Genomic DNA, 23,624 nt, shown 5'->3' with positions numbered 1-23,624 from the left:
GGACGCGGCTCCTTTAAGGGCGCAGGTGTCCGCGGCGCCGCCTGACTGGAAAGCCGCACTCGGATCCCGCTCCCGGGCAGGGCCCGGGGCGCGAGCGCGCGACAGCAGGGCGCGGGCGGCGGGCGGCGCGCGGCGGCGCGGGCGACGCGGGGCGCGGGGCGGCGGCGGGGGCGCGTGGGGCAGGCGCGCGGCGGGCAGGCTCCGCAGGCCCCGCCCCGCCCCGCCCGCCGGGGTCCTCGGAGCGCTCGGGCTGCGCGCGGAGCGGGCTCGGGAGGGAAGTCCCGAGACAAAGGGAGCGCCGCCGCCGCCGCCGCCGCCGCTTCCTCCTCCTCCTCGTCCGCCTCGCTCGCCGGGCCGCGGCCGCCCGAGGTGAGCGCGGGGGCGCGGGCGGGCGGCGGGAGGCGCGGGCGGGGGCCGGGCTCTGGGCCTCCGCCGCCGTCGGGCCCGGGCCGAGCGGGCGCCTCTTCACCCCCGGCCCTGCCCCGCGCCCCCGCCCCGGGCAGGCCCCGCTCCCCGGAACCGGTCCTCCTCGGAGCTACGGGCGTGCGGCCTCGGCCCCGGGCCTGGGGTCGCGTCGGGCCGGCCCCTCGGCCCCCCGCCGCGCGCCCCGTTCGGGAGCGGAGAGAACGGCCCCCTGGCGCGTGCTCGGCGGCGTCCCCGAGGTGCTGCTGGCAGCGGCCGCTGTTGACAGGGACGCGAGCCTGGGCCGCCCCGCCGCCGGGGCTCTTCTCCGCCCCAGGGAAATTCGTTTCCGGGGTCACGGTCTGCACACAGACCTGTGGCGCCTGGCAGCTGGGGCGAGCGTGCACGGCAGAAAGAGTTGAAAGTGGGGGATTGCAACATCGCCGGCTCGTTTGGCGGGGGTCGAGAAACCAAAACAGTCTGAGTTTTCTTGTGCCTCTGAAGAGCTCCGCTTGCAGTTGGTGGGATCCCTCCCTGACGTTAGCGCTGCGCTCGAGGGAGAGTTTTCGTACGCGGTTGCTTTGTAGCCATCGAACGGAGGTCGGAACTGGTAGTTAACGTGAGTAGGAGGAAGCGAAGGGGATGGTTAGCCGGGCTCCTGATCGTGGCCTGCAGCTGCCCCGAAATCGGTACCACTTGGTTCGGCTGGTGTAGTTTGAAAATGTACTCGGTTCCTCGGTTTGTGAAGTTGTCCTTTTGTTTGTTTTGGAAGTCTGTAGTCCTAAGTGTTTCTCGCTCTTAAGGAAACACTTAAAAGGTGGCTTTTGGGTAGAGCGTCAGCTTCACCGAAAAGGAAGACGGATCCTGAATTTGTCTCGCTTTGCTCTGGTCTTTGGCAGCGGGGGAGGTTAGGGATGAGTTCTTCTTGCTGTTGGACCTTTGTCCGGTGAGTCCTGGCATTAGGGACCTTGCTTCGGGAACAGCCTGGGGTCCTGGGAGCTGTGTTGGGAGACAGCAGGGAAGCGCAGCCTCCGCAGGCACCTGTGTCAGGTGCGCCGAGTTTCCCGCCCCACCCCACCCCCAGGGCGTGGGAAAAGGTGGTCCACAGCTTCCCATCCGTAATCTGCTTCCTCCTGGGCCAGCCTGTGGGCTCCTAGTGCCTTCCCCCATTTTGTTGGGAAAGTTGAGGATGGAGGTGCTCAGCTCTGTGCCCTCCGGTAGCAGATCGGGATCTGAGAAGAGCACATTCCGGTGCAGCCCACAGTGGGAGCCCTGGAGGCAGGTGGCAGGCTGGCCTCTGGTCCCTCAGGCTGTGACTAGTAGTGCCAGGTTGTGCTTCCCCCCGGCTCCTGCCTGCTGCTCTGAGGCGCTCTCCTGATGCCTAAAGCTGCGGAAAAGGCTCTCTTAGCTTGGCGGGTGGATTTGGGACTCTGAAATGAGCGGATCCGCGCTGCGGTTAAAATGTAACAAACTGGCTGCTTTGTCCTGGCGGCAGGAGGCCAGTGGGAGTGGAAGCACCAGGTCTCTGCCTGGGACAGTGCAGGTGGGCACCTGACGCTCTGCGACCCGATGGCACAAACCGAGTTTGGTGCCCGGTCCGGGTCCACCAGCCACCCCCGAGGAGGGGACTGCAGGGACCTTGGTGGGCCCAGCCCTCTTTACCTTCCACAAACCGGGACAAGCACATGCAGCCGGGCCCTAGGACTAGGTGACTCTGGCTGCTCTTCAGGGCAGAAGAGGTGGCCCGTGGCAGGGTTGTGACCCGCGGTGAGCCAGCAGACGGCACTCAGGGTCGCCCCCCTGGCCCAGCCCCATCGCAGCCCCTCCAGAGTGCCCAGATTGTCGGTGTCCATGGCTCCTCGCTGTGGGGAGCCCTGACCTGTGGTTTCACAGACCTGTTTTGTTGCCTGGCTGAGCTCAGACTCACTGGGGACCTCGCATGCCTTCGGTCACCGAAGCTCTGTGTGGGTTAATTCTGCAGAAGCGTCCTGCCTACTTGTGCTGTCCTCCCGGGGGGGGGGGGGGGGGTGCTGCCACAGTGATCACTCCGAGGACGGTGGGGGGCATGGGGCCGCGGGCACTTGATTGAGAGTCCAGAGTGTCCCGTGCCCTCAGGGCTTCTGCAGAGAAGGGCATTTCCACTGACCCAGCTTGGTGCTGGGTCAGGTTCCATACAAAAGAGCCCGTTGAGGTGAAGGGTTTGAGAAACTTGGGGAAGTGAAGATTTTCAGGTGTCAGGGTCCCTGCCGGCCTCTGGCCAGAGAGCACCTTAAAGACAGACTGGGCTGTGCTCCCCTGTGCCCTGGCTCCCTGAGGGTACTCCGTCCACCTCATGCAAGCCCAGGTCCTCGTCTTCAGGATCATTGCCCCCGCCTTGTCGTGCTCCCTGGGCCTCCGCCTCTGTCCCAAACAAATATTCCAGACAGGTGTGCTGTCCAGTGAAGGAGGTCCCCCAGGTGTTGCCCTTCGAGGTCCCAAACCCCCATAGCACCGTGCTCCTGGCAGTCAGGTCTGCACAGGGACGGGGAAGGAAGAGGGCAGGCCGGAGCCCTGGGACGGAGCGGTGACAGAGAGGAGTTCTGGTTGGGGTCCCAGCATGGTGCTGTCTATTTTGGACTTAATTTTGCAGTCAGGGAAGGTTGGAGCCCATTTACAAGGTGTTCTGGGGTCAGTGCCACAGCCTGAGGTGGTGGCCGGGGTTCAGCCCGTTGGTCACGTCATGCTGACAGTTTCCTGAGTGGAGGACTTTGCTTTTTGACTTTTGCTTTTTCTTACGATAACAGAAATAAACTTTCTTAGTACCGGACCCCATCTGATTGGTCTGGTGGTGTGTCTGTCACACCTCAGCCGGCTTCCTGAGACCCGGGCCCATGGATGACCCCGGAGGCTGCGGTGCTGATGCCCAGGCCCCTCCTGCCCCTTTCCTGGGAACACAGTTGTCCAAGAGCCTCCCGAACCTGTAGTGCTGGGCCCCACCCAGAGTTCCCGGCTCATGGCCACGGGGCCTGGGGACGTTTGTTTCTGACACGCACCCAGGTGACACCACCACCCGGGCCTGCCTCTGCTGAGCTGGTGGCCTAACCGCTCCCGCGCGCCGGCGGGGTGGCGGGGGTGAAGGGTGTGATTTGGATTGGGTTGCTGAGGCGGGTGAGGGTCAGCCTGAGCCGGGCGGGGGGGTTTGCACAGGCGTAGCCGACGGGTGGGTGGCGGCAGCAGCCGAGAGGAGGCCGTCCCCCGGAAGGCAGAGGGGGACGTGAGCCGGGTTCGAGTTGAGGCTCCATGCTTAACAGGCACGTTACCTTCTGGATCTTCACTTCTGGTCGTCCCGAGTCTGTGTCGAGCCCCGGGAGCGGTGGGTGAGCCTGAGCCGGGAGGCAGGGCTGGTTTCACGCGTTGTCATGCATTGTCGTGGCTGGAAGGTGGTTCTGAACCCGGTGGAGGGCGCCCCTGTTGTCCTCAGGAATGTGAGGTGTGGTCCTTTCACCCACAAGAGCAGAGAGGAGACGCTCTCCTTGGAAGGCTGAGGGGCTGAGGGTCGGGACAGGCCAGGGGACTCCCTTTTTGTCTCGTTAAAGCCTTGTTTATGTTTCCGTGGACTTTGAAGACAGACTTAAGGCCAAATTCTCTAGCAAGGTTAGTGACCTCTGAGGGTAGAGGGAAGTTGGGGCTCCGGCCTCTTAGGCTGTGCGGGATGAGCAGCAGCCTGGAGACCCTGAGAGGCAGCTCTCCCCGCAGGGAGCGTGAGCCAAGCGGATGGCAGGGGTAGGGGGGGCTCTGGGCCACTAGTGGGGACCCTGAAGGCACCAGGCCTTGGGGGTCTGTGGTCTGGAGGTGCTGGGGGACCTGACACCCAGAAGCGGGACTCTGAGCAACCCACTCCCACAGCACTCCTGGGACTGGCGGGCCCAGCGGGCAGACTGCCTACCTCTGGGCCTGCCCGGGCGTCTTCTCCCCAGGGGTTCCTGGGTCCTGCTGGCCACCCCCCACCCCCGCTGACTTTCCCGAAGTAAATGGGAGAAGAGCCCTGATCTCTCTGATGTTCGTGGAGTGCCAGTGGATGGGGAGGTGCGGTGGGGTGAGAAAGCAGGGGGGATGGAGGAGGGTCGGGTGCTGTGGGCCAGTTGCAGTCTAGGGACTTGTGCACAACGCGGTGGGCTTGCTGTCTGACCTGGGGCACCTTTCTACTCGGTTGGTTTCAAGAATAAGAGTTACTCTCTTGGCCAGACCTGAATCTAAATTGTGAGCCCCTGATTCTACACCGGGGGCGTGATGCCCCCCACCCCCAATCTCTGCATTGGCAGAGGGGAGTGGTCTGCCACTGCCCTGGCCCCGCCCCCCGGTCCTCAGGCAGTGCTCTGGACATCCCCACCGAGTCCTTGCCTTTCCTGTGGAGACTGACGGTGGGAACCCTGTCGCTGCAGCCCTCTGCAGTGTGACAAGAGGGCAGGACAGGTGTGCGGGCGTCTGCTGGGAATGCTGGTGAACCCTTCCTGCACCGCACATACCTAGGCCTGTGCCGTGGCCCCTGGGGGTGGGATGTTCACAGGGAAGGGGCCCCATGTGGAGGTGTTCTGGGTCTCCGGAGCATCCTGGCTCCCTCTTTCCTGGAGAGCCGCCTGTGGGAGGAGGCCGGGGTCGGCCCTTGGGGACGTGGTGCCCAGGGCAGACTCCAGGCTGGGCGGTTTGCTGGGAGCCCGGTCTGTGTCAAGCTGGGTGAGCGAGGGGAGGGGCGGACGGCTCCTGCACTCTGCCTGTCCTAACCGCGTGCTCTGCCTGGTTTCTTGCAGGGACTTTGAACATGTCGGGGATCGCCCTCAGCAGACTGGCCCAGGAGAGGAAAGCCTGGAGAAAGGACCACCCGTTTGTAAGGAAAGCTTTATTTCTGTGCGTAGCGGGGGGGGGGCGGTTTCCCCCGGTGGAACCCGGGAACCCCATCACGCCTGCTCTGTTACACACTCTGCGCAGGGTGCCCTTGGGAGTCTCAGGACTGTTGTGCAAGCAGGAGGAATGAGATGCCGGGGCGTTGATGTGCCTGTGTGGTTGTTTTCTCTCAGGGCTTTGTGGCTGTCCCAACAAAAAACCCCGATGGCACGATGAACCTCATGAACTGGGAGTGCGCCATTCCCGGGAAGAAAGGGGTAAGGGGCGCCACTCTGCTGACCTGCTTCTCCGGGGGAGGGGACAGGGTTGGGGTGACAGGTGATTCCCCTCCTCCCCCACCAGTCAGCTTTAATTCAGAAAGAAGGAGCTGTGTTGCAGGAGGGGCTGGGTGTGGTACCCCCACCGAGCCCGGGGGCCAGACCCTGCTGCGTGTTCAGGGAAGAGGAGCCTTGGGACACGCTGGAGAAGGGCCCAGACGGAAGGAAGGGCCTTCCCGTTTGTCCTTCAAACCCGCTGCAGCTGAAGTAGCCAGGATATAGTGACGCTCGACCTGGCGGTCTTTGAGCCTGGGGCAGGTAGCGGGGGGTCCAGTCAGGGCTAGCGTATTTGAAGCATTTGGGAGTCAGGGTCTCCAGCAGCCCCACATCCGGCTCTTTCTGGGTGACCCCAAAGCCGAGAGGAGACCTCTGAGGTGTCCTGGTTACGCCCAGGTCTTATCGCCTTATTGCCACCACGTCCCTCCACCCATGGCGTGGCGTTTGCGTGAGCTCAGCCTGGTGCTTCCTGACAGCCTCCTCGCCCGATGCTAAGCTGGCAGGATTAGGACTCGGCTTTGTCCGCGGACGATGTGGTTTGCATTCTCCGTTTGTCACGGCTCCGTGGAGGGCGGGGCCCGCACCTCTGCCTTTGCTAAGCCCGTTCTCGGCCCATCGTCTGAGGCCGAGGCAGGTGCGCCGTGGCCTTGTCCCTCCCAGAGGAGGCTGGGGAGGGCTGTGCTGGTGGAGCTGGCGACAGGGGCCGCTCAGGTGGAGATCCTGACCCCCGATCCTGGGTCACGGGGGGGTGGCCTACCGGCCCCCGCCTGTCTTCCCAGAAGCCTAGCTCCCGCCACGCTCCTCTACGGGGATGGCTCTTTCCGGCCCCCTCAGGGCCCGTGGCAGCCCCCGCGGTCCCGTCGTGGGGACAGCCGGTCGGTTTGTGGGGCGGTGCTGGGGGCATGCGGCAGAGGCCCGTTCCTCCTGGGCTCAGCCCGCGGCGGAGGCCGGCGGCACGCCTGACTGCACGTTCGTTTCCCCGCAGACCCCGTGGGAAGGAGGCTTGTTTAAACTGCGCATGCTTTTCAAGGACGACTACCCATCCTCACCCCCAAAATGTAAGTAGAGCGAAGCCCTCGCGACTCCGTCTGCTTCCCCACGTTCGCCGTGCGGCGGCCCCGGGGGCTCTGACCCCTGGAGGCCACGGACTGGAGCCAGGTGCACGTGGCGGACGTAGTCTCGGGTGCCGGCTGTGATCCACCGGGAGGCTCCTGGCCCTCAGTCCCTGTCGGGGATAAGGTGCCACCACTGTCTGCCCTCGCTAGGGAGGGGCGTCACAAGGACCACAGTCCGGAACCCCACCTCTCGGAGGGTTTCCTTCCCTGACCCGTTGTCACCGTGCCCGTTTGTTAACACTCCACATCCAACTTGTTGGCCGCGTGCCGCCTGGATGGATAAGTCTCCGGAGAAGGCCGTGGGAAGAAAAGGCCAAGGCTGTCTTTAACGTCGTGCTACGGTTATGTCATCGAAGTGCACTTTCGTGAGACTCAGGACGGGAGGAGCACCAAATTCCTCCCCGCTTGCAGCTGGAAACCACCAAAGCTGGTCCGTGGTTGGTTAATTAAGTGAGTTAAGGCGTGCCTCATTGTGTGGAGAAGTGTCCCGCACAGCACGTGGCCACCGGGAACGGCTATACGTAAACATCTACGCTTGGGTTAGTAACTCGAAAAGGTAGAACGTTTTCCGTCATAACGGCATCTAGCAGAAAAGTTTTAAACATGGATAATTAGCAGGGTGACCACTGGGATGGAGACTTTTCATTTGGCTGGTTCTTTGCTGTTTGAATTGTTTCTGCCGCGTGGAGGTATTGCGTTGAATAGTAGCTCTGATTAAGAAACGAGACCGGTCACGGCTGGTTTCGTCACTTGTGTTCAGCTTGATACCTGAATTCCAAGCGGACTTGACAAGGCAAGAACAAAAATCCCAGCCGAAGAGCAGGAAGGGAAGACGGGCTGCAGATGGTCTCGCCTTTCTTTTTAGATCTTTTTGGTAAGGTTGTGCAATAAAGGATTAACCTGCAAAAACCTATTTTCAATGTAATTGCAACAAACGGAAGTGTTTGACCCCGACCGTTTACAATAGTATCAAATCCAAGTGTGGAAGTTTTTGTGGAAATTGTCACACAGATTCTAGAAGTCAGGAGCACGGAGAGTAGCCGCGGCCCTTAGAGTGCCCGGGGGTGGTCGGGGAGGCCGGGGCTGAGGCGCGTCGGTCCATGGGCACCCACACCCGTCAGCGGGATGGGCAAGATGTAAACCGGACAGACCTGCTACGGGGACTCGGTGAGTGGGACGCAGGCCTGCCGGGCAGAGGCCACACGTGCCACGTGTTTGTGACACGGGCGCAAGGCTAGTCCGGCGAATGGACCGGGCCCACAGAGTATCCCTGCGGAGGAGACAGGAATCCCCCCCCCCTCCCGCCAGGTAGCCTTCCAGATGAATCTTGACGTCCAGTGGAAAGAAGGAACAGTGCGGCTTCTAGAAGAAGATTGGTAGATTTCAGCAGCGAGGCACAGACAGTGCTTTGGCCCCGTAGGCAGAACATTGCTAACGGGGCTACGTCACACTGAGCACCACGTGTTCACCAGGAGAAGCCAGTGAGGGAGAGACATGGGAGCACACCCCCCCCCCCCCCCCCCCCCCGCCAGCAGTGACCCTGAAGCGCAAAGGGCGTCGGCACATCAGTAAGGAAACCGCAGGCGCTGTCGGGCCACACGGGAGGCTGTCCCCTCTTGTGCCCGCAGCGTGGGAAGAGGTGCCGACGTCCTCCCCTACAGAGGGGCGGAGCAGCGGGGCCCTCAGACCCCACCGCAGGTGCGGATTTGCACCGCTTCCCCTGGAGAGCTGTCCCCTGAGTCTGCGGAAGCTGAACTTGGGTCTCTCCAGGACCCGGCTGCTCTGCTCAAGTGAGCGTTCAGCAGACGCGCACGCGCATTCACCGCAGGTGGGGACCAGCTTGGTCACGGCAGCCCCATCTGTAGTGGCCAGAAGCTGGAGGCAGCCAAGTGTCCCCGATCCAAAGATGGGCGGGGGCACCCCGGGGACCCAGTCAGTTAAGCTCCGATCTTGATTTCTGCTGGGATTGCATCGACAGCATGGAGTCTGCTTCTCCTCTCTCTGCCCCTCCCTCTGCTCGCTCACTCTGTCAAACTTTAACGCTTATTTTTGACAGAGAGAGATGGAGCACGAGCAGGGGAGGGGCAGAGAGAGGGGGAGACACGGAATCCAAAACAGGCTCCAGGCTCTGAGCTGCCGGCACAGAGCCCGACGCAGGGCTCAAACCCACGAACCACAAGATCGTGACCTGAGCCGAAGTCAGACATTTACCCACCTGAACCACCCAGGCAGCCCTCATTTCTCCGACATTAAAAAAAATCCAAAAAAGAAGAATGGGTAAACATTGGGGGACAGTCTACAGCAGCTGGAGGGGAGGGCCTGCAAGTACCTGACACGGGGCGTCTCCCAACGTGATGCGGAAGAGCAGAGCCGCACAGGAAGTCACCGGCCGGCCCTGCGGCGGAGGGGGTCTCGGCAGGGGCTTCTCTGACTGGAGGAAGCCAGCGGTGAGCAGAAGTCGGGGACAGGGGCTTGGGCGAGGCCGTGCCCGCCACGGCTGTGCTTTCCTAGGTGAGAAAAGAGATTGACCGCCCAGATGAAATTAAAATCAGGGACTTGTGCTGAGGAAGAAGCTGAATTCAAAGAGCAGAAAGGCGTGCTCGGGGCGGGAGCAGGTTCCCGAGAGCCCTTCCTGCGGGGGCTCGAGCCAGAAGGTGTGCAGCACGCCCACAAGTCCGGAGACAGACGGGATTAACGGGCGGGAGACGTGGCCGGGAGTTTCTCCAAGAAGCGGCCGGTGCGTCACAGTGAGTGAAGGTGCTCGCCGTCCGGAGTCCCCGGGGACGGCTGACCTCCGTGAGGCTGCCGGGGGTCTGGGATCGTGAAGCAGTGGGAGCTGGCGGTGGGCAGCACCTCCTCGGGGCCGGATGGACTGGCGGCGTCACGTGGACATCTGCGCGTGTGACCCGCGAGCGCAGGGCCGGGAGGGCGCAGGCTGGACCCTGGTGGCCCGGGGGGAGTCTCTGGGAGACTCCGGGCGGTGGTGGTGGTTCGGGAGTTCCGTCGAGCTGCGTGAGACCCATCGTACTTTTCGGGGCGTAATTAACGTTTTTAAGTGAAGAGAAGAAGAGGGGTCGGTGCCCGGATAAGCAGAGAGGAACGCCCTACCCTGTCAGCTGTGGTGAACGGTCCCCGGGGAGCTTGAGGCAGTTTTCTTGCTCTTCTCTGTTGTAGGATTTCCTACGTGTGTTCGTTTTTTAGAAAGAAGGAACTTTTGTTTTTTAAAAGAAAGAATGTGGGATCCTAAGAGCCTCTCTTTTTGGAGCAGAATGATGTGCTTTGAAAATGGCCAGTTGTTTGGAAGGGCCTCTGAGTTTCTGCCCTTAGCCGTCCCCCCAGGACCGTCCTCACCTGCTGTGCTGACTTGGGGAGGGACGTGAGGGGTGGGGATGCCCAGGACTCGGCTCCATCCGCCCACTGTCGGGAGGCAGGGTCCGGGCGAGCACATGGCTTCGCCTCCCAGTCCGGGAAAGGTGCACGCCTGCCCCCGCCCCCCACCTACTGCCACCTCACGGCCACCGTCCTTCGCCAAATGCCTGGTGGCAGCAGGTCGCCCTGGTGCAGGGAGATTGCATCATCTTGCCAGACGACCGCTGCCGCCAGAAACACGTTTCCTTCTTCCCTGTGGTCCAGGCAAATTTGAACCACCGCTGTTTCACCCGAACGTGTACCCTTCGGGCACAGTGTGCCTGTCCATCCTCGAGGAGGACAAGGACTGGAGGCCGGCCATCACGATCAAGCAGGTACGGCATGCAGGGTGCTGGCCTCAGCCTTCCTGTGGGGCCAGAGGCCTGTGGTCTTTATCTGAGGCCGAGGCCGATGTCCCAGAAAAGCTTGCCTTTCAAACCGCTGACCCCTGTGTTCTCTTGTCTCTCACACAGATCTTGTTAGGAATACAGGAACTTCTAAATGAACCAAATATCCAGGACCCAGCTCAAGCAGAGGCCTACACGATTTACTGGTTAGTAGCGGTCTGGCGCTGCTTGGTGTGGCCACTCGCTGGCCTGCATGCGTTTCCCCGGAAGTCTGGTCCGGGCAGCCCGTAAGAAGGGGGAGCCGCAGGCTGGCTGTGGGTGGGAGAACAGTTCCTGCCACTCCCGGCAACCTTCTCGAAAGGCAGTGAGACACCAGCTGTAACGGGGAGACCGAGTGAGGCCGCCAGGGAAGCGTCTGAGGCCAGGAAGCAACCAGGACAGGCCCTGTAGGCAGCAGGAGCTGCAGGTGCAAAGGGCCTGTGGTGGGCAAGAATGGGTGAGCGAAGGCTGGCGTGGCCACGGTATTGTTGGGCGGGGTGGGGCGTGGCAGGAGGTGAAGGTCAGGTGACATGGGCCTCTGCTGGCCACTTTGTGCCTGAGAAGCTGTGGCTGGGCAGACCATGCGTTTGGTGAATCTCAGTCCGGCGCAGAGGAAAGGGCCCCCAGGTGCGGTTGCCAAAGGAGGCGTTTCCAGTAGCGCAGCTCCCCAGGCCCCAGATCTCGCGTCACGGCTCTCCTGTGGCCCTCCCTGTTTCCCACACCCTCCTGGGCCTGCGTGTGGGCCATCGGGGAGTAGCCCTTCCCTGTGTGGCACTGTGGTGGCCGGTGAGTCCCGTGGGCCAGTGTCTACCACCTGTGCCGAGGGAGAAAGGCCAGGTGTGTCTTAGGGTGGGCGACAAGTTGAAAGCTGGTGCTGTGAGCCTGGCTGGATTGTTAGCAGGGCAGAGGCCTCCTGCTTGTGGGGTCCGGCATCCCCTGGCCCTGCCAGCCAGCTACCCCGCTGGTCTGGGAGGTGGGGCTTAGGCCTGGAGCGGGGCTCTGGGACCTGCAGGGCTAGCATACGGGGTAGAGGTCAGGCAGGGACGTGTTCCTTCCAGGGGACATTTCTGGAAGCCGTGGGTGCAGAGGGTGAAAGCCGAGGGCAGGACCGTTCTCTGGCCGCCCCGAGCAGCAGGCTAGACGTCCGATGCCTGCCTGCGGGCAGGAGCTTGCAGTTGATGGCTCAGGTCCCTAGGCCCAGGCGGGGCGAGGCCCGCATCCCCAGGGGCGTGTTCCTGCCGTGGCTCGGCTGGAGGTCACGTGGTCCCTTGGCAGCTGTGTGCCAGTGGCTCATGAGATGCGTCCCCTTGCTCTCCGCCCCCGGCCGGGCGCTGTGCGAGGTCACCACGACCTCTGTCTGCCTCGGCCCGCTGGCCCAGGCCTCTGTGAGGCCACTCATGACAGTACACGCAGAGTTCTCACGACAGACCAAATGGTCTGCAAAGCCAAGGTCTCTGTGGCCTTCAAAGAACTTGCTGCCGGTCCTGGCGTGCGCCTCGTTGCAGGGGTGATGTTTGCTGTGGCCGGTGGTGGCCACGGGCGCCATGGTGCCACTTGTGAGAGGCGGCCTTTCTGTGCCTGTGTCCATAGCTGCCGGGGCAGCAGCAGGCGCTGCAGGGTGGGCGGCCGCTCGCCTGGGGCCGCTGAGGGTCGTCCCCGCGGGGCCCAGGCTCCTGGCTGCCCGTCACGCCACCCCTCGTCTTCTACGATTTCTCCCGCCAGCGGCGTGCGCTGGAGCACTTCAGAGCTGACTTGACTGCCTTCTAGCTCCTTCCAGAGCCCCCTAGGCAGCTGCCTCCATCCGGGGGGCCCCGGGGCCAGGCCAGGCTATTGGCTGGGGTGGGAGCTCACGTGGCGTGGCCCAGCAACAGAGGCTTGTCCTGTGGCCTCGACTCCTCGGCTCTCATGGCCCTTTGTCCCTCCACCCTGGGAGCCCCCGCACACCCCGGGGCCTGGGCCACAGGCGACCCAGAGCAGCGCCCTGAGAGGCACGCTTGTGGAGAGCACGGCTTGGAGGGACCCCTCTCTTCCGGAGAGCACTGCACACTCCCAGGTGCGTCCCCGCTGGACGCGTGCTGTGCCTCTGCTCCTTGGGGCGGGGGGGGGGGGGGTCCCAGACCAGCCCTGGAGGTCATGGCGGTCCCCTGGAGCCCCGTGGGGAAACTGGCACCAAGTCCTGTCCGCCTGGCCAGCAGAATGGTGCCCGGCAGTCTGGGTTCTCTCTCCAGAACCGTCGCTATGGTTTCAAACCGAGAGGTGCCGGTGGCCGGTCAGACTCGTAAACTTCGCTGCCTCCCCCCACCCCCACCCCGCCCCAGGCCTTCCTGACCGCGAGCCGCCCTCCGAGCCCGCCCGGCCCTGGGCCCCCGAGGGGGCTGCACCTGCTGACGTGTCTCTCTCTTGACCTTCTCAGCCAAAACAGAGTGGAGTATGAGAAGAGGGTTCGAGCACAGGCCAAGAAGTTTGCACCTTCATAAGCGGCGACCGCGTGGCAGCGTAAGAAGGAAGGGATTGGTCTGGCAAGAACTTGTTTACAACATTTTTGCAAACCTAACGTTGCTCTGTTCAATTACTAGTCGCCTGGGGAGGGTTGGGCGGGCGCCACTTTCCATTTCCGCCACCGGTACACAGTCCTCGACTCGCTGAATTGCCCGGTTTTTCATACAGGGTCTCTTCCTTCAGTCTTTTGTATTTTTGATTGTTATGTAAAACTTGCTTTTATTTTAATATTGATGTCAGTATTTCAACTGCTGTAAAATTATAAACTTTTATACTTCGATGAGCCCCGAGGAGCTAGTTTCCTAGTTTCCTTTGCTCGCGGATGCAGGCATGCTTCCCACAGTGTAGAGCTACGCCCGGCCTCAGCTGGCCTCCCTCCCGCCTCGGTCTCCGCGCACCCTGGGTTGTGTTGCTTACGAGCCTCAGATCCAAAGTCAGCCGGCGTCTCGTTCCCGCATCACTTCCTTTGTGTCTATATGGCGTTTTGTCTGTGTTGCTGTTTAGAGTAAATAAACTGTTTATATAAAGGTTTTCGTGGCATTATCGTCATTAAGAGCGTGAGGAGGCGGCCTCGCGGGGCCCGGCCCCCCACGCGGCTGCAGGTCGCCGGCGCCCAGCTCGCTGCCGTGCTCGGCTGCGCCTGGACCCGCGCGGCGCTCGGCCCGGGCCCTGTGAGGAGCGCCGTGTACGAGGAGGTGTGTGCCCGGGGGTTGTCTCCCGACCCCGGGTCTTTGCGCTCCTCAGAGGGCGGGTCTGGTCAGGGCGGAACTGGCGTCCGGAGCCTCCCGGAGCTGGCACTGGCCGGTCCGAGGTCCTCCGGGCCCCAGGGAGGACCGTGCGCGGGCACTGGCCGGAACCCTGCCTGGGGGGGTCCTGGGCGTCAGGATGCCCCGGAGGCAGGTCCGAGGCCACTGTGCGCGGGCGCTTCCTTTTTCCTGAAGGGCTGTTCTCAGAAAGCACCCCAGAAGCTGAGCCTGCCGCGCAGCTTCCAGAGCTGGCCACCTGCTCACTTGGGCCCACCCGGGAGGTGCCGCGGAGCAGAGGGGGACAGGCCCAGTACCCCGGGGCCTGGTGCCAGCAAGGCGGGGCCTTGGCCTCCTGGTCCCAGGGAGCACGGTGCGGAGTAGACGGGAGGCCCGGAGCCTGCCCTGCGCCGGCTGGCCTCGCCTTCCCGGCCGGCTCACCTGTGTGGCTCCGGTGCAGGGACCCGGCCGGGCCAGACGGGTCCCCGAAGGGGCGGGAGCTGGTCGCCAGGGCCCTCGGTCAGGAAGGGCACCTCGACTCGCCAGGCAGCAGGATGGCAGTGGGTTGGGGGGGGGGGCCGCGTGAGGCCCCCGTCCACAGCGCCTGCGTGGCCCCGCGGTCCCAGTGCCTTGCTCGCTTGCTCGGCTGGACATGTAGCTGAGCTCGACGCTTGCTGTTGGCGATGTATTTTTCTAATGCGGAGGGCCCCCCGGGGGACCCAGCCGGGTCGTGTGTGTGCGAAGCCTCTCCCAGAATGTCTTATTTTGTAATGACTCAACTACACTTAGTAATAGCCACACGTGTATATGGTTAATATATATGGAAATTCAATATATTTTCTAGTTAAAGCATTCTGAAGTAATCGATGTTTCTAGCAAATTGTCATGACTTCGACTAATGAAATGTCCTCTTGTGCCACAGTCCTTGGCTTAACGAAGATGTAACTCTTGTAACGGGGGAAGGAGGGACTGTGCCCGTCCTGTTTCTGCTGTGAGGGAAGAGCCTGTTCCCGGCATGAGGCGCCTGATACTTAGTAAGGAATTGTGGGCAATACGTTAACCACTGTATCTGAGAATCCTCTAATTAAAACATTTCCACAAGTGCTGCCTGCAGGCTGTGTCCTTTCCTGCCCTGTGCCACGCGGGCTGCCCCACCGCTGGCCTCGAGTCAGACCCTCGGTGGTTCGCGCGGGGGGGGCGTGGGGGTGGTGGGTGCTGGTCCCCTCTGTCGTCCCCGCTGGGACCAGGCGTGGGCAGCGAAGGCAGGGAACACATCCCGTGCTGACCCTTGGCGCCGGAGGAGGGTGTCCCTCCTGGGGACCCCGGGCCGGGCCTCCACAGGAAAGGGCGTCGAAGTCCTCAGGTGCCCAGACCCTGACCGCGTGTCAGCCCCACCTTGGGGCTCCCGGGACAAGCCGGCCACCGGAAGACGGGCTGTGGGTCCCCGAGAGTCCCCCTGGCCTCCCTGGACTGTCCCGCCCAGGCCACTGCCGCGCGCTCACACCTGTCTACCGAGCAGCGCCACCTCATTCCCTAACTGGGCCGCCCCAAACCCTCCTGGTTCGCATCAGCTCGAGTTGGGCTCTGTGGACGGGCGGCCTCCATTTTGAGGTTGCCATGACGACGAGTTGCCAGGTTGGAGGGCCAGGCTGAGCGCTGACTTGGGCTGGCTCGAACCAGTCTGAGCCTGCTCCAGCAGGGAGGGGCTGGCCCTGGTGCTGAGACAGAAGGGGGGGGGGGGGGGTTCTGCAAGGTGGCCTGTGAGGCTCGTCCAGAGACCTCCGGACCCTGTGACCCCACCTGCAGAGGCCCTGACCCTGGCCCAGGAGGCTGGCTTAGGACCACGGGGTGGACAGGGGCTGGAGCACCTGGCCCCGTCTGCTGTCCGGACCCCAGGAAGTTGGCAGGGCCCGGGCCTAGGTCCTCCCTTCCTGGTCTCTGCCTTCCCAGGTGACCTGCCACCACGCTCCTGAACGCTGCCCCTCCCACTCCTGGAGCCCCAGAACCTGGGCCCCCATCGTGCAGAGTGATGCTGGGTATTCAACTCCCCCAGCTTTGCCTTCTGATGTCACACACGACCTTCGCCCCCTCCGGGGTGGGCCGGCACACCTGCCCCTGGGCCAGAAGCTGACGCTCGGGCTCAGTGGACAGACACTGGACAGTGGGCTGCAGCCAGGTCGCCCTCCCTCACAGAGACCCGCAAAGCCCCGTGTGGGCCTGCTCCCCTTCCACTGCCAGGCCTGGCACCCAGGACCACCCTGGTCCTGCACAGGCGTCGCCTGTGCGGGTGCTGGCAACTGGGCCCCAGGAGCCAGCATTTCAGGTGAGGGGCCAGACCCCCTCCCACCTGGAGCCACCTCTTCTGCTGGCAGAAGCACCCAGGATGGCACGGGTGATGGGACAGGTTCCCGCAGTCAGCGCCGTGGCCAAGTCCCTGGGTGAGCCCCCACAATTCTCCTAGGCTGCCCCACTCCCACCCCCACTCCTGCAGGCCTCTGACAGGTGCCTCAGTGCCAGTGGGAGCGGTGGGAGGAGCCTTACTGCCAGAAGGCTATGCCTGCAATTCCAAGGTCTGCCACCAGAGGGCATCAGGTCAAGCATGTATTTTTTTTTTTTAAGATTTTATTTTACTTGATTTTATTTTTACATTTTTAATGTTTGTATATTTTTGATTGAGAGAGAGAGAGCACGAGCAGGAGAGAGGCAGAGAGAGAGGGAGACACAGAATCCGAAGCAGGCTCCAGGCTCCGAGCTGTCAGCACAGAGCCCAACGTGGGGCTTGAACCCACAAACCGTGAGATCGTGACCTGAGCTGAAGTTGGATGCTTCACCAGCTGAGGCCCCCCAGGCACCCCAAGATTTTGTTTTTTAACTAATATCTACATGCGACGTGAGTCTCCAACCTACAACCTGAGATCACTAGTCGCACGCTCCACTGACCGAGCCAGCCAGGCGCCGCAAGGGTGAGGTGGCCTTACAGAGACACCCCCTCACCTCCTGTGCTGCCTTTCTCCCTGCTCTCCAGCGGCCATCCATCTGGAGCCTGGGGGTTTTCCCCTGGCCCCATGGAGGAAACCACTCCCCTGCCTGCCCAAAGCCCAGAAGGTGTGAGCCCCTGGGTCAGTCCCAGCCGCCTGACCCTCTAGGTGAAGTGTTTTGTGCCCAACTCCTGCTGTGACAAGTGCATGTCCCACATTGCCTGCTCCCGGCCTCTCTCCCCACTGTGGAGTCACCCCCAACCTACGGAGGCGGGAACTGAGTCCCTGGAGGGCCAGCCTGCTGTGACCATGGTCAAGTACTAGCTTCTCACTGAGAACCCCCCTCACTGACAGGTGCATACTATGTCCATTTTACAAAAAAGGGAAACTGAGGCCCAGAGCTGGGCTATGAACCCAGCCGGTTGCTGTGTGGCCCTGAAAAAGCTCTTTCCCTCTCTGGGCTTCAGTTTCCTTATCTGTAAAGGACGGTCGTAAGGTCTCCTCCACCCCAGCAGGCCGCAGTGTTAGGCCTGAAACCTCGGCGGTGCTGGCCTCCAGTCCCTTGCTCCCCAAAGGGCATTGGATGGGGGTGAGGGCAGGGGACCCTCCCCTGGCAGCTGCCCTTCCTAACTTCCTGTTTACAGCAGCCGCAGAATCTCTTCACCCCAAAGCCACGATGATCACCATGGCAACCAGGCCTGTGTTTGTTCCAACAGGTTGGCAGAATCTGACGAAAGACTGCAGGAGGGGAGGGCATCAGCACCGAGATCCTGGCTCAGGACCCGCCAGTCCCCGGGGAAGAATGGTAACTGTCCCCTCCCGGATTCCTGCCTCGGCGTCTCGTGCAGAAGGAAGCCGAGGGGTGGCTGGTCTCTCGCTCCCCTGCACCCTTCTGCCCCCATTTGCCTGGCTGTGCTGGGTCAGGATGGAGGCAGGGCCTGGAGACAGAGCTTCCAGAAGGAGAATCCGCCCTGTGGTGCTGCCCCCGCACCCCCCCCCCCCCCAGCCATAGTTCGGTGTCTCCTCCAGTACAGATGTGCAGAGGGCAGCTTGCACGTGTGTGGGTCTGAACCCAGGAGCTGAGACAGGAGGTGGCCCATCAGAACAGTGTCCACTCCGGCTTGGGGTGATAGAGGAAGCACCTGGTTCCCCCACCCCGGGCTTCCCACACTCCCGCACCCACCCACCCGCACCACGAAATAAAAGGCACAGGTGTTCACAGGCGGACGGGCTGCCTCCCTGTGTGCAGCTGTTGGAAACCTGTTCCTCCAGCCTCTGGCCCTTCCTTCAGCTCGGCTGACCCCTGGCCTCCCCCGAGCAAACTGTCCTCCCCTCTGGGCCTTTCTGTGTCCCACACTGCCTGGGGTCCCACATTAGCGATGAGGTCCTCTGAGTTAAAAACATCTCCAAATCTGTCGATCCTCTAAATACAAGGTACCCTGATGATCCAACAAGATCAGCCAGAGGCAAGGCGGGGATCGGGGGACCCGGCGCCCCTCAGACAGCTCCAGAACCTCCACGTTCCTTCCAGGACCTCTAGCACCAGCGGGAACTTGTTAGAAACGCAGATGAGGGCACCTGGGTGGCTCAGTTTTCACTCAGTTTTCAGCTCAGGTCACGATCTCGCCGTTTGGTGAGTTGGAGGCTGGCGTTGGGCTCTGCACTGACAGGGTGGATCCTGCTTGGGATTCTCGGTTTCCCTCTCGAGCTACCCCACCCTCCCCCCAAATAAATAAACTTAAAAAGAAATGCAGACGGGTCACCCCTACCTAGCCCAGACTTTTGGCATCAGCAGGTCTGGGGCTGGCGCAACAATCTGTTTTAACGAGCTCTGCAGGCCAACACAGTGTGGTGCTGGCTCAAATTTCAGAGGGAGTGCAGGGTGGGCTAGGAAGGGTGCGCGCGGGGCATCCCGCCCAGGCCTGAGGTTGCAGGTGGCGCCAGAGCCCTCACCTGCGCCACCGGGAGGATCACCCAAGTGGTGATCGGGGTGGTTGTGGCGCGTCCCGGGTTGGTGCCTGCAGCACCCCTGCACCCCGCAGGCTGGCGGTGGGGTCAGCGCTTGGGCTGGGAGGGCGACTCGAGATGGCTGCGCAGCCCTTCCAGAAAAGTCCTCGCTGCGGCCCGGGCTTGTCTGATGCGGTTTCGGTGATTCTGGCTTCCCGAGGGTCCCCAGGGGACGGGGTCCTGACACGGCAGAACCTGCTCCCCGCTCTGCGCCTACCGGTGGCTTGGCTGACCGCCCCGCCCCCCCAGGGGAGGGGGCTTCGTGGCCCGACCCGCTGGGCGGCCTGGGTGCGGAGGGGATCGCGCGCGCGGCGGGAGCGGCGGGGGCGTGGCGGGCGGGAGCGGCGGGGGCGGGGCTGGGGCGGGCCCCGCCGCCAGGCCCCGCCCCCGCAGCGCTCAGGGTTCGGCGCGGCTGCTAGCGCGCGCTGTGCCTGGCGTCTCTGGAGCGGGTGCGGAGCGCGGCATCTCCGGAGCCCCCGACCGCGCGCCCCCGGCCCGGCCCACGGTGAGTGCGCGGCCTCTGGACGGCCTTGGGGCGCCCCCTCCTGCGGCCGGCGCCCGGTCCGGCTCCTGCGTTTGCGGACCCCGAGGGGGCGCGGGGAGGCCCCCCGAGGAGGAGGGCGGCAGGAGGTCGCGAAGACGCTCCCTCGGCTCCGGGGAAATTGAAGCCGGCGCGTGCTCGGAGGGACGGTCTCGGGCCCTTCTCTGGGCCCGCGTCCCCAAGAACGCCGGAGCGGGCGGGGATCGAGGAGGCGGGCAGCAGGAGCCCCCCCCCCCCACCACCACCACCCAACGACGCCGTGGCCCCCATCCCCGCCAGGCGCAGGCCGCCGGTGGGTTGCGGCCAGGGACTTCAGAGACCCTCCGCGGGGTTTCCCAGGCAACCCGCCGGGGGCCGGGGCGGGGGGAGATGCCCCCAGTGCCCAGTCCCCGCCACCCTGCCGCCAGTCCCCGTAGGACCCTTAGTCTCCACAAAATCCCTCCACGGGTCGGAATGGTGTAAAACAACACGCACCTACCAGGCTTCTGACCTGCCCGCGACCACCCGCTCATCAGGGAGGGAAGGACCTCGACGGATCTGGGGGCCCCCACCCCCGAGGCTCCCGCGGGGAGCACCGAGAGGAGGGGGACGGGAGGGGAGGGAGGGGGGACATCACGGTGGAGACCGGTGAGTAAAGAGCGGGGGAGGGAGCCTCGGAGGAAGAACGGACAGAGAATTTCATTTTTCATGCGTTCATTCTAGAAGCATCTAGGTAGCCCCTGACAGTTGATCTCAGATTTCCTAGGGCTTCAGGTCCAGCTGCGGAGCTCGCTTAAAATCATTCCCAGGCATCTCCCCAGGGGTTGGGTTGGGATTAGATCTCAGAGAGCAGCATTTGTGATGGACACGGCTGCTGAGCTGTGTGCAGGGGAGCACTGTCTAGGGAGTCACAGGACAGTGAGAAATCCAGTAAAAAAAAAAAAAATGTGAAGGGAGTGGCTGGCTGGGAAGAGAAGGCTGAGAGGGTGACACAGAGACCAGAATGTGGGGCCAGACATCCTGCCACTGCCCGTACACACCCAGGGTAGCATCAACGGACCCCTGCCCTCGCTTCACCAGCGACCAGATTTTGGTAAGAAGGGACCTAGTGTTCTGAGTGTTTATTATCAAGGTGTTTATTCATCGTGAGGGTGGCCAGGTGGCCACGGGGGACACTAACTAGGGAGATACATCCGGCTCTGCTCAGGTGCCCCTAGACTCACCCGCTTTGGTGCCACCTAAGCCCACAGGTGGGCTTACAGGAGACGGGTGTGGCTTACAGCCCTCGCTTTGAGTCCTGGCTCCAGGCGGGTCAGCCCAGCCCCGGGCTGCGAAACGGGACGGTGATACCAACTTTGCAGAATTGTCTTTCCCCATTCACCCTGGGTCTTGAAGACGGCCAGGGGACAAGGTGGTACTTTCGGCTTGGCCCCAGTGCCAGTGTGGCATTCAGCTCCTTGGCCAGCCTCACTTTGTCCGTCGGGCAGTCGCTCTGGCCCTGGTGGCCGGGCACAAGTGGAGGCTACAGACACATTTTGCTGTGTGCTGCTGCCCGGGGCCAGAAGGGACAGAGACAAGGAGAGCTCAAGGAGGGGCTCTGTCGGGGGCTGGCAGAGGGTCCCTGCAGCCAGCAAGTGCTTCCTGGGGGTCAGCCACGCACCCACCGCTGGTGCGGCTCTGAGTGAGGTGCTGGCTGGCTCCCGGGGCCCAGGCCATTTGGTGCAGAAACGTCATCAGTGCCCCAGCAGCCAGGGGTTTCCAGGGCAACTGGAGGAGTGTCTGGGCACCCAGGGATGAGCCATCTCTCCCAGACACCGGTGCCCAGACGCCACTTTTGCCCCCATCCGGCCCGTGGGCTGAGGGAGGGAGCCCCACGGAGGGGGAGCCAGCCTGTCTGGACCCCCAGAAGTCGGGTGTGCCGGGAGCTTAGAGCTTGAGCACCACAGAGTGGAGTTCATCCCCGGCCACTTGCTGGCTCTGTGGCCTTGAGTAAGCACCTAACCCCGGGGCCTCAGCTTGGGGCCTTTTGGGGGCTGTGATTATGAGGTGAGGTGGCTCCCCCTCTACCCTGAACGTTTTATTGCCACAAAGACACCCCGTCTCTGCGGCTCAGGCCGCTTGGTTCCTGCGTCACGTTTGTCTCTGGGACCGTGAGCCCCTGTAGCCCCTGTCACACGCAGACGCAATTGGCGGTTGCCCTGGCAACGGCTCAAGCAGTGGCTGCTCCCTTGCTTTGGGGGGCCGGGGCGGGGGGGTAGCAGCCTCTTCCCCACAGCTAGAGAGGAGGGGGGTGCCCTGATGCCCGTCCCCTTAGGACCTCGTTGCTGGCGGTAGGGGCGACAGCTTCCAGAACCACATGCCCCAGCCGCTGAGCCCCGTCCACACATCCTCCCGATCTTTGAAGGGAGGCTCCCGGGGGAGGCAGTAAGAAGTACGAGGAAGGTGGGGGCCTCGTTTCAGGGCCATGGGCCAGTTGTCCTTTCTGTCCCCAGCTCTCGGGTCTGATCAGATGAGACCCTCTGAGCCCAGCATTCCCCGGGGCTCCGTAGAACCAGGGCTGGGGCACCAGGGGGTAGGAGGATGTGCCATCTGCAGTGGTGGCCTGAGCAGGGACGGCAGCGCAGGGACCAGTGAGAGGCAGACAGACACAGCTGGGAGCAGGCATCCGGTTTGTTCAACAAAATCTGTAGGACTCATGAGGTGCCGTCTGCCCTGGCCCCAGCGCTCCCAACAGGGCACAGGATTCTAAGGAGGAGGGAGCAGACTTTTAAGTAGAGATGTGCAGGAACACGGGCACGATCCGCAAACGGCGGGCACAGCCTGGGGAGCTGGCCTGGGCACACAGGGCACAGTTGGGTCTAACCTGGCTGTCCCACCGCTAACTGCCCATGAGATCGGGGGCAGGTATAGTTGGAGCCGGCTGAGTCCCCATTTCCTGTTTTGTCCAGTGAAAACGACAGTGCTTCTCTGCACGGCTGTGCCTGGGCTGGAGGGGCCCTCAGTGAGTGGACAAGTGGGCACCACCAGGGAAGGGGACCAGGGCAGTGGGTGCAAAGGCCCTGTGGTACCCTGAAGGGAGCATGATATGTCCTGTGCGGAGGCACAGGCTGACATCCTGGGGCAGGGAAGTCCGAAAGGTGGGCACCGAGGGGCAGATTCAGCCTAGCGGGGTGGGGGGTCAGCACTTTCCTCTGCTAGTTTTCAGCAGGGGTGCACGAAGACCACCCTGGGGTTTGGGGAGGCACAGGCGGGTCCCTGGCGGGACCAGGGAAGGGGTCGGGTGCCTGGGCTGGTCAGGGCTGAGCAGGAGCAGGGCTCGAGGGCCCACGGCTGCTTAGTGGTCCTCCTGCCCTTCCTCCGGGGTCTGCAGGGGACACTGTGGCCCCAGGGGGAGGTGTGCAAGTGCGCCCACAGGGAGAGGATGGGGCGCTGTCCCTGGCTGTGCTGGGCGGGTGAGGACTTCGCCAGCGGCCCCTCCTGCGCATGCTGGCCACTCGGGGTGAGGGGGTCTCGAGGAAGGCCCCAGGCACGGTGGCCTCTTCTTGCCCAAGCTCCTCTGCAGGATGAGGACTTTGGGAGTCCTGGGGAGGGGTTGCCTCCTGCAGGACCTTTGCCTGCCCTGGCCCCAGACTGGACCATTACAGGCCACCCCTCCCCGACAACTCCGTCCCGTTCGCAAAGCGCCCAGGAGATACAGGCACTTGCTGCTGAGCGGTCCTAGGACCCCCGGGACACAGCCAGGGGTCCCAGCCCTAGATGGGCGGCGGGAGCGTGGCAGTAGGGGCCCTCTGCGGTGAAGTCCAGCAGCAACCGGTGACAAGCCCGGACCGTGCCAGCCTGACCACCACCTGGCAGCCTCCTCCCGTCCCCGGCGCGGCCCCGCAGGGATGTCTTGCAGATGGGACACGAAGGCTGAGGGAGCCCGAGGGAGCGGCCCCCGGTGGCCCCTGGGTGCCCAGCGCGGTGCAGCACGGGAGCCGAGTCGCAGGGCCTCAGGCTCCCGTTGCCCCGCGGAGGCCAGGAGGCTGCGCCGTCAGGAACGCGGCTCGTGTGCGCTTCTGGCGGATCCGTCCGCCGCTCGATGTGCACCCGGTGCGGTTTCTGGGGCCGGCGCGGCGGTGCTGCTGGGACGTGCAGGGGCCGCAGCCGTGCGCTCTGCCCGCAGACCGCCGGCCATGACGACCCTGCTGGAGATCAAGAGCAGCGTGCTGCGGCAGGTGCAGGCGTGCCCCACCTTCCGCCGGAGGGCCGAGGGAGAGCCGGCCGCCACCAGCGCTGACCCCCCGGAGCCGGCCGCAGGGGCTTGGTGGGTGCTCCGCGCCCAAGCCTGCACCGTCGCGCGTCCCCGGGGGAGCTGGGAGAGCGGGGCGC

The 23,624-nt window shown here is 63.4% G+C and overlaps 2 protein-coding genes across 9 annotated transcripts in view; both read left to right on the top strand.

The window, feature by feature from the left end:
- The first annotated feature begins 221 nt into the window (after positions 1-221).
- Positions 222-13,536, top strand: UBE2I (ubiquitin conjugating enzyme E2 I). 2 transcript variants are annotated; one of them, XM_060648020.2, is made up of 7 exons: positions 222-369; positions 5,190-5,266; positions 5,457-5,540; positions 6,583-6,655; positions 10,346-10,455; positions 10,594-10,673; positions 12,920-13,536. In XM_060648020.2, exons 2-7 carry the CDS (start codon positions 5,201-5,203, stop codon positions 12,981-12,983), a joined length of 477 nt encoding a protein of 158 aa, XP_060504003.1. In that variant the 5' UTR covers positions 222-369; positions 5,190-5,200; the 3' UTR covers positions 12,984-13,536. The 2 variants fall into 2 exon arrangements, with proteins under 2 accessions (XP_060504003.1, XP_060504002.1); XM_060648019.2 differs by lacking the exon at positions 222-369 and adding an exon at positions 816-1,021.
- Positions 13,537-19,143: 5,607 nt separating this feature from the next.
- The window catches only part of BAIAP3 (BAI1 associated protein 3), a 14,154-nt gene continuing 9,673 nt past the window's right edge, over positions 19,144-23,624 (top strand). For all 7 annotated transcript variants that reach the window (XM_081791769.1, XM_078440290.2, XM_081791772.1 and 4 more), the window contains exons 1-2: positions 19,144-19,238; positions 23,419-23,559. In XM_081791769.1, coding sequence (XP_081647895.1) covers positions 23,429-23,559 — 131 coding nt within the window. In that variant the 5' untranslated portion in view covers positions 19,144-19,238; positions 23,419-23,428. The remainder of the gene's footprint in view (positions 19,239-23,418; positions 23,560-23,624) is intronic.

This window comes from Panthera onca, chromosome E3, assembly GCF_046562875.1.
Source record: "Panthera onca isolate mPanOnc1 chromosome E3, mPanOnc1 haplotype 2, whole genome shotgun sequence".
Classification (NCBI taxonomy): domain Eukaryota; kingdom Metazoa; phylum Chordata; class Mammalia; order Carnivora; family Felidae; genus Panthera; species Panthera onca.
The sequence above is the reverse complement of the archived record's forward strand: the minus strand, read 5'-3'. Positions and strand labels throughout refer to the sequence as shown.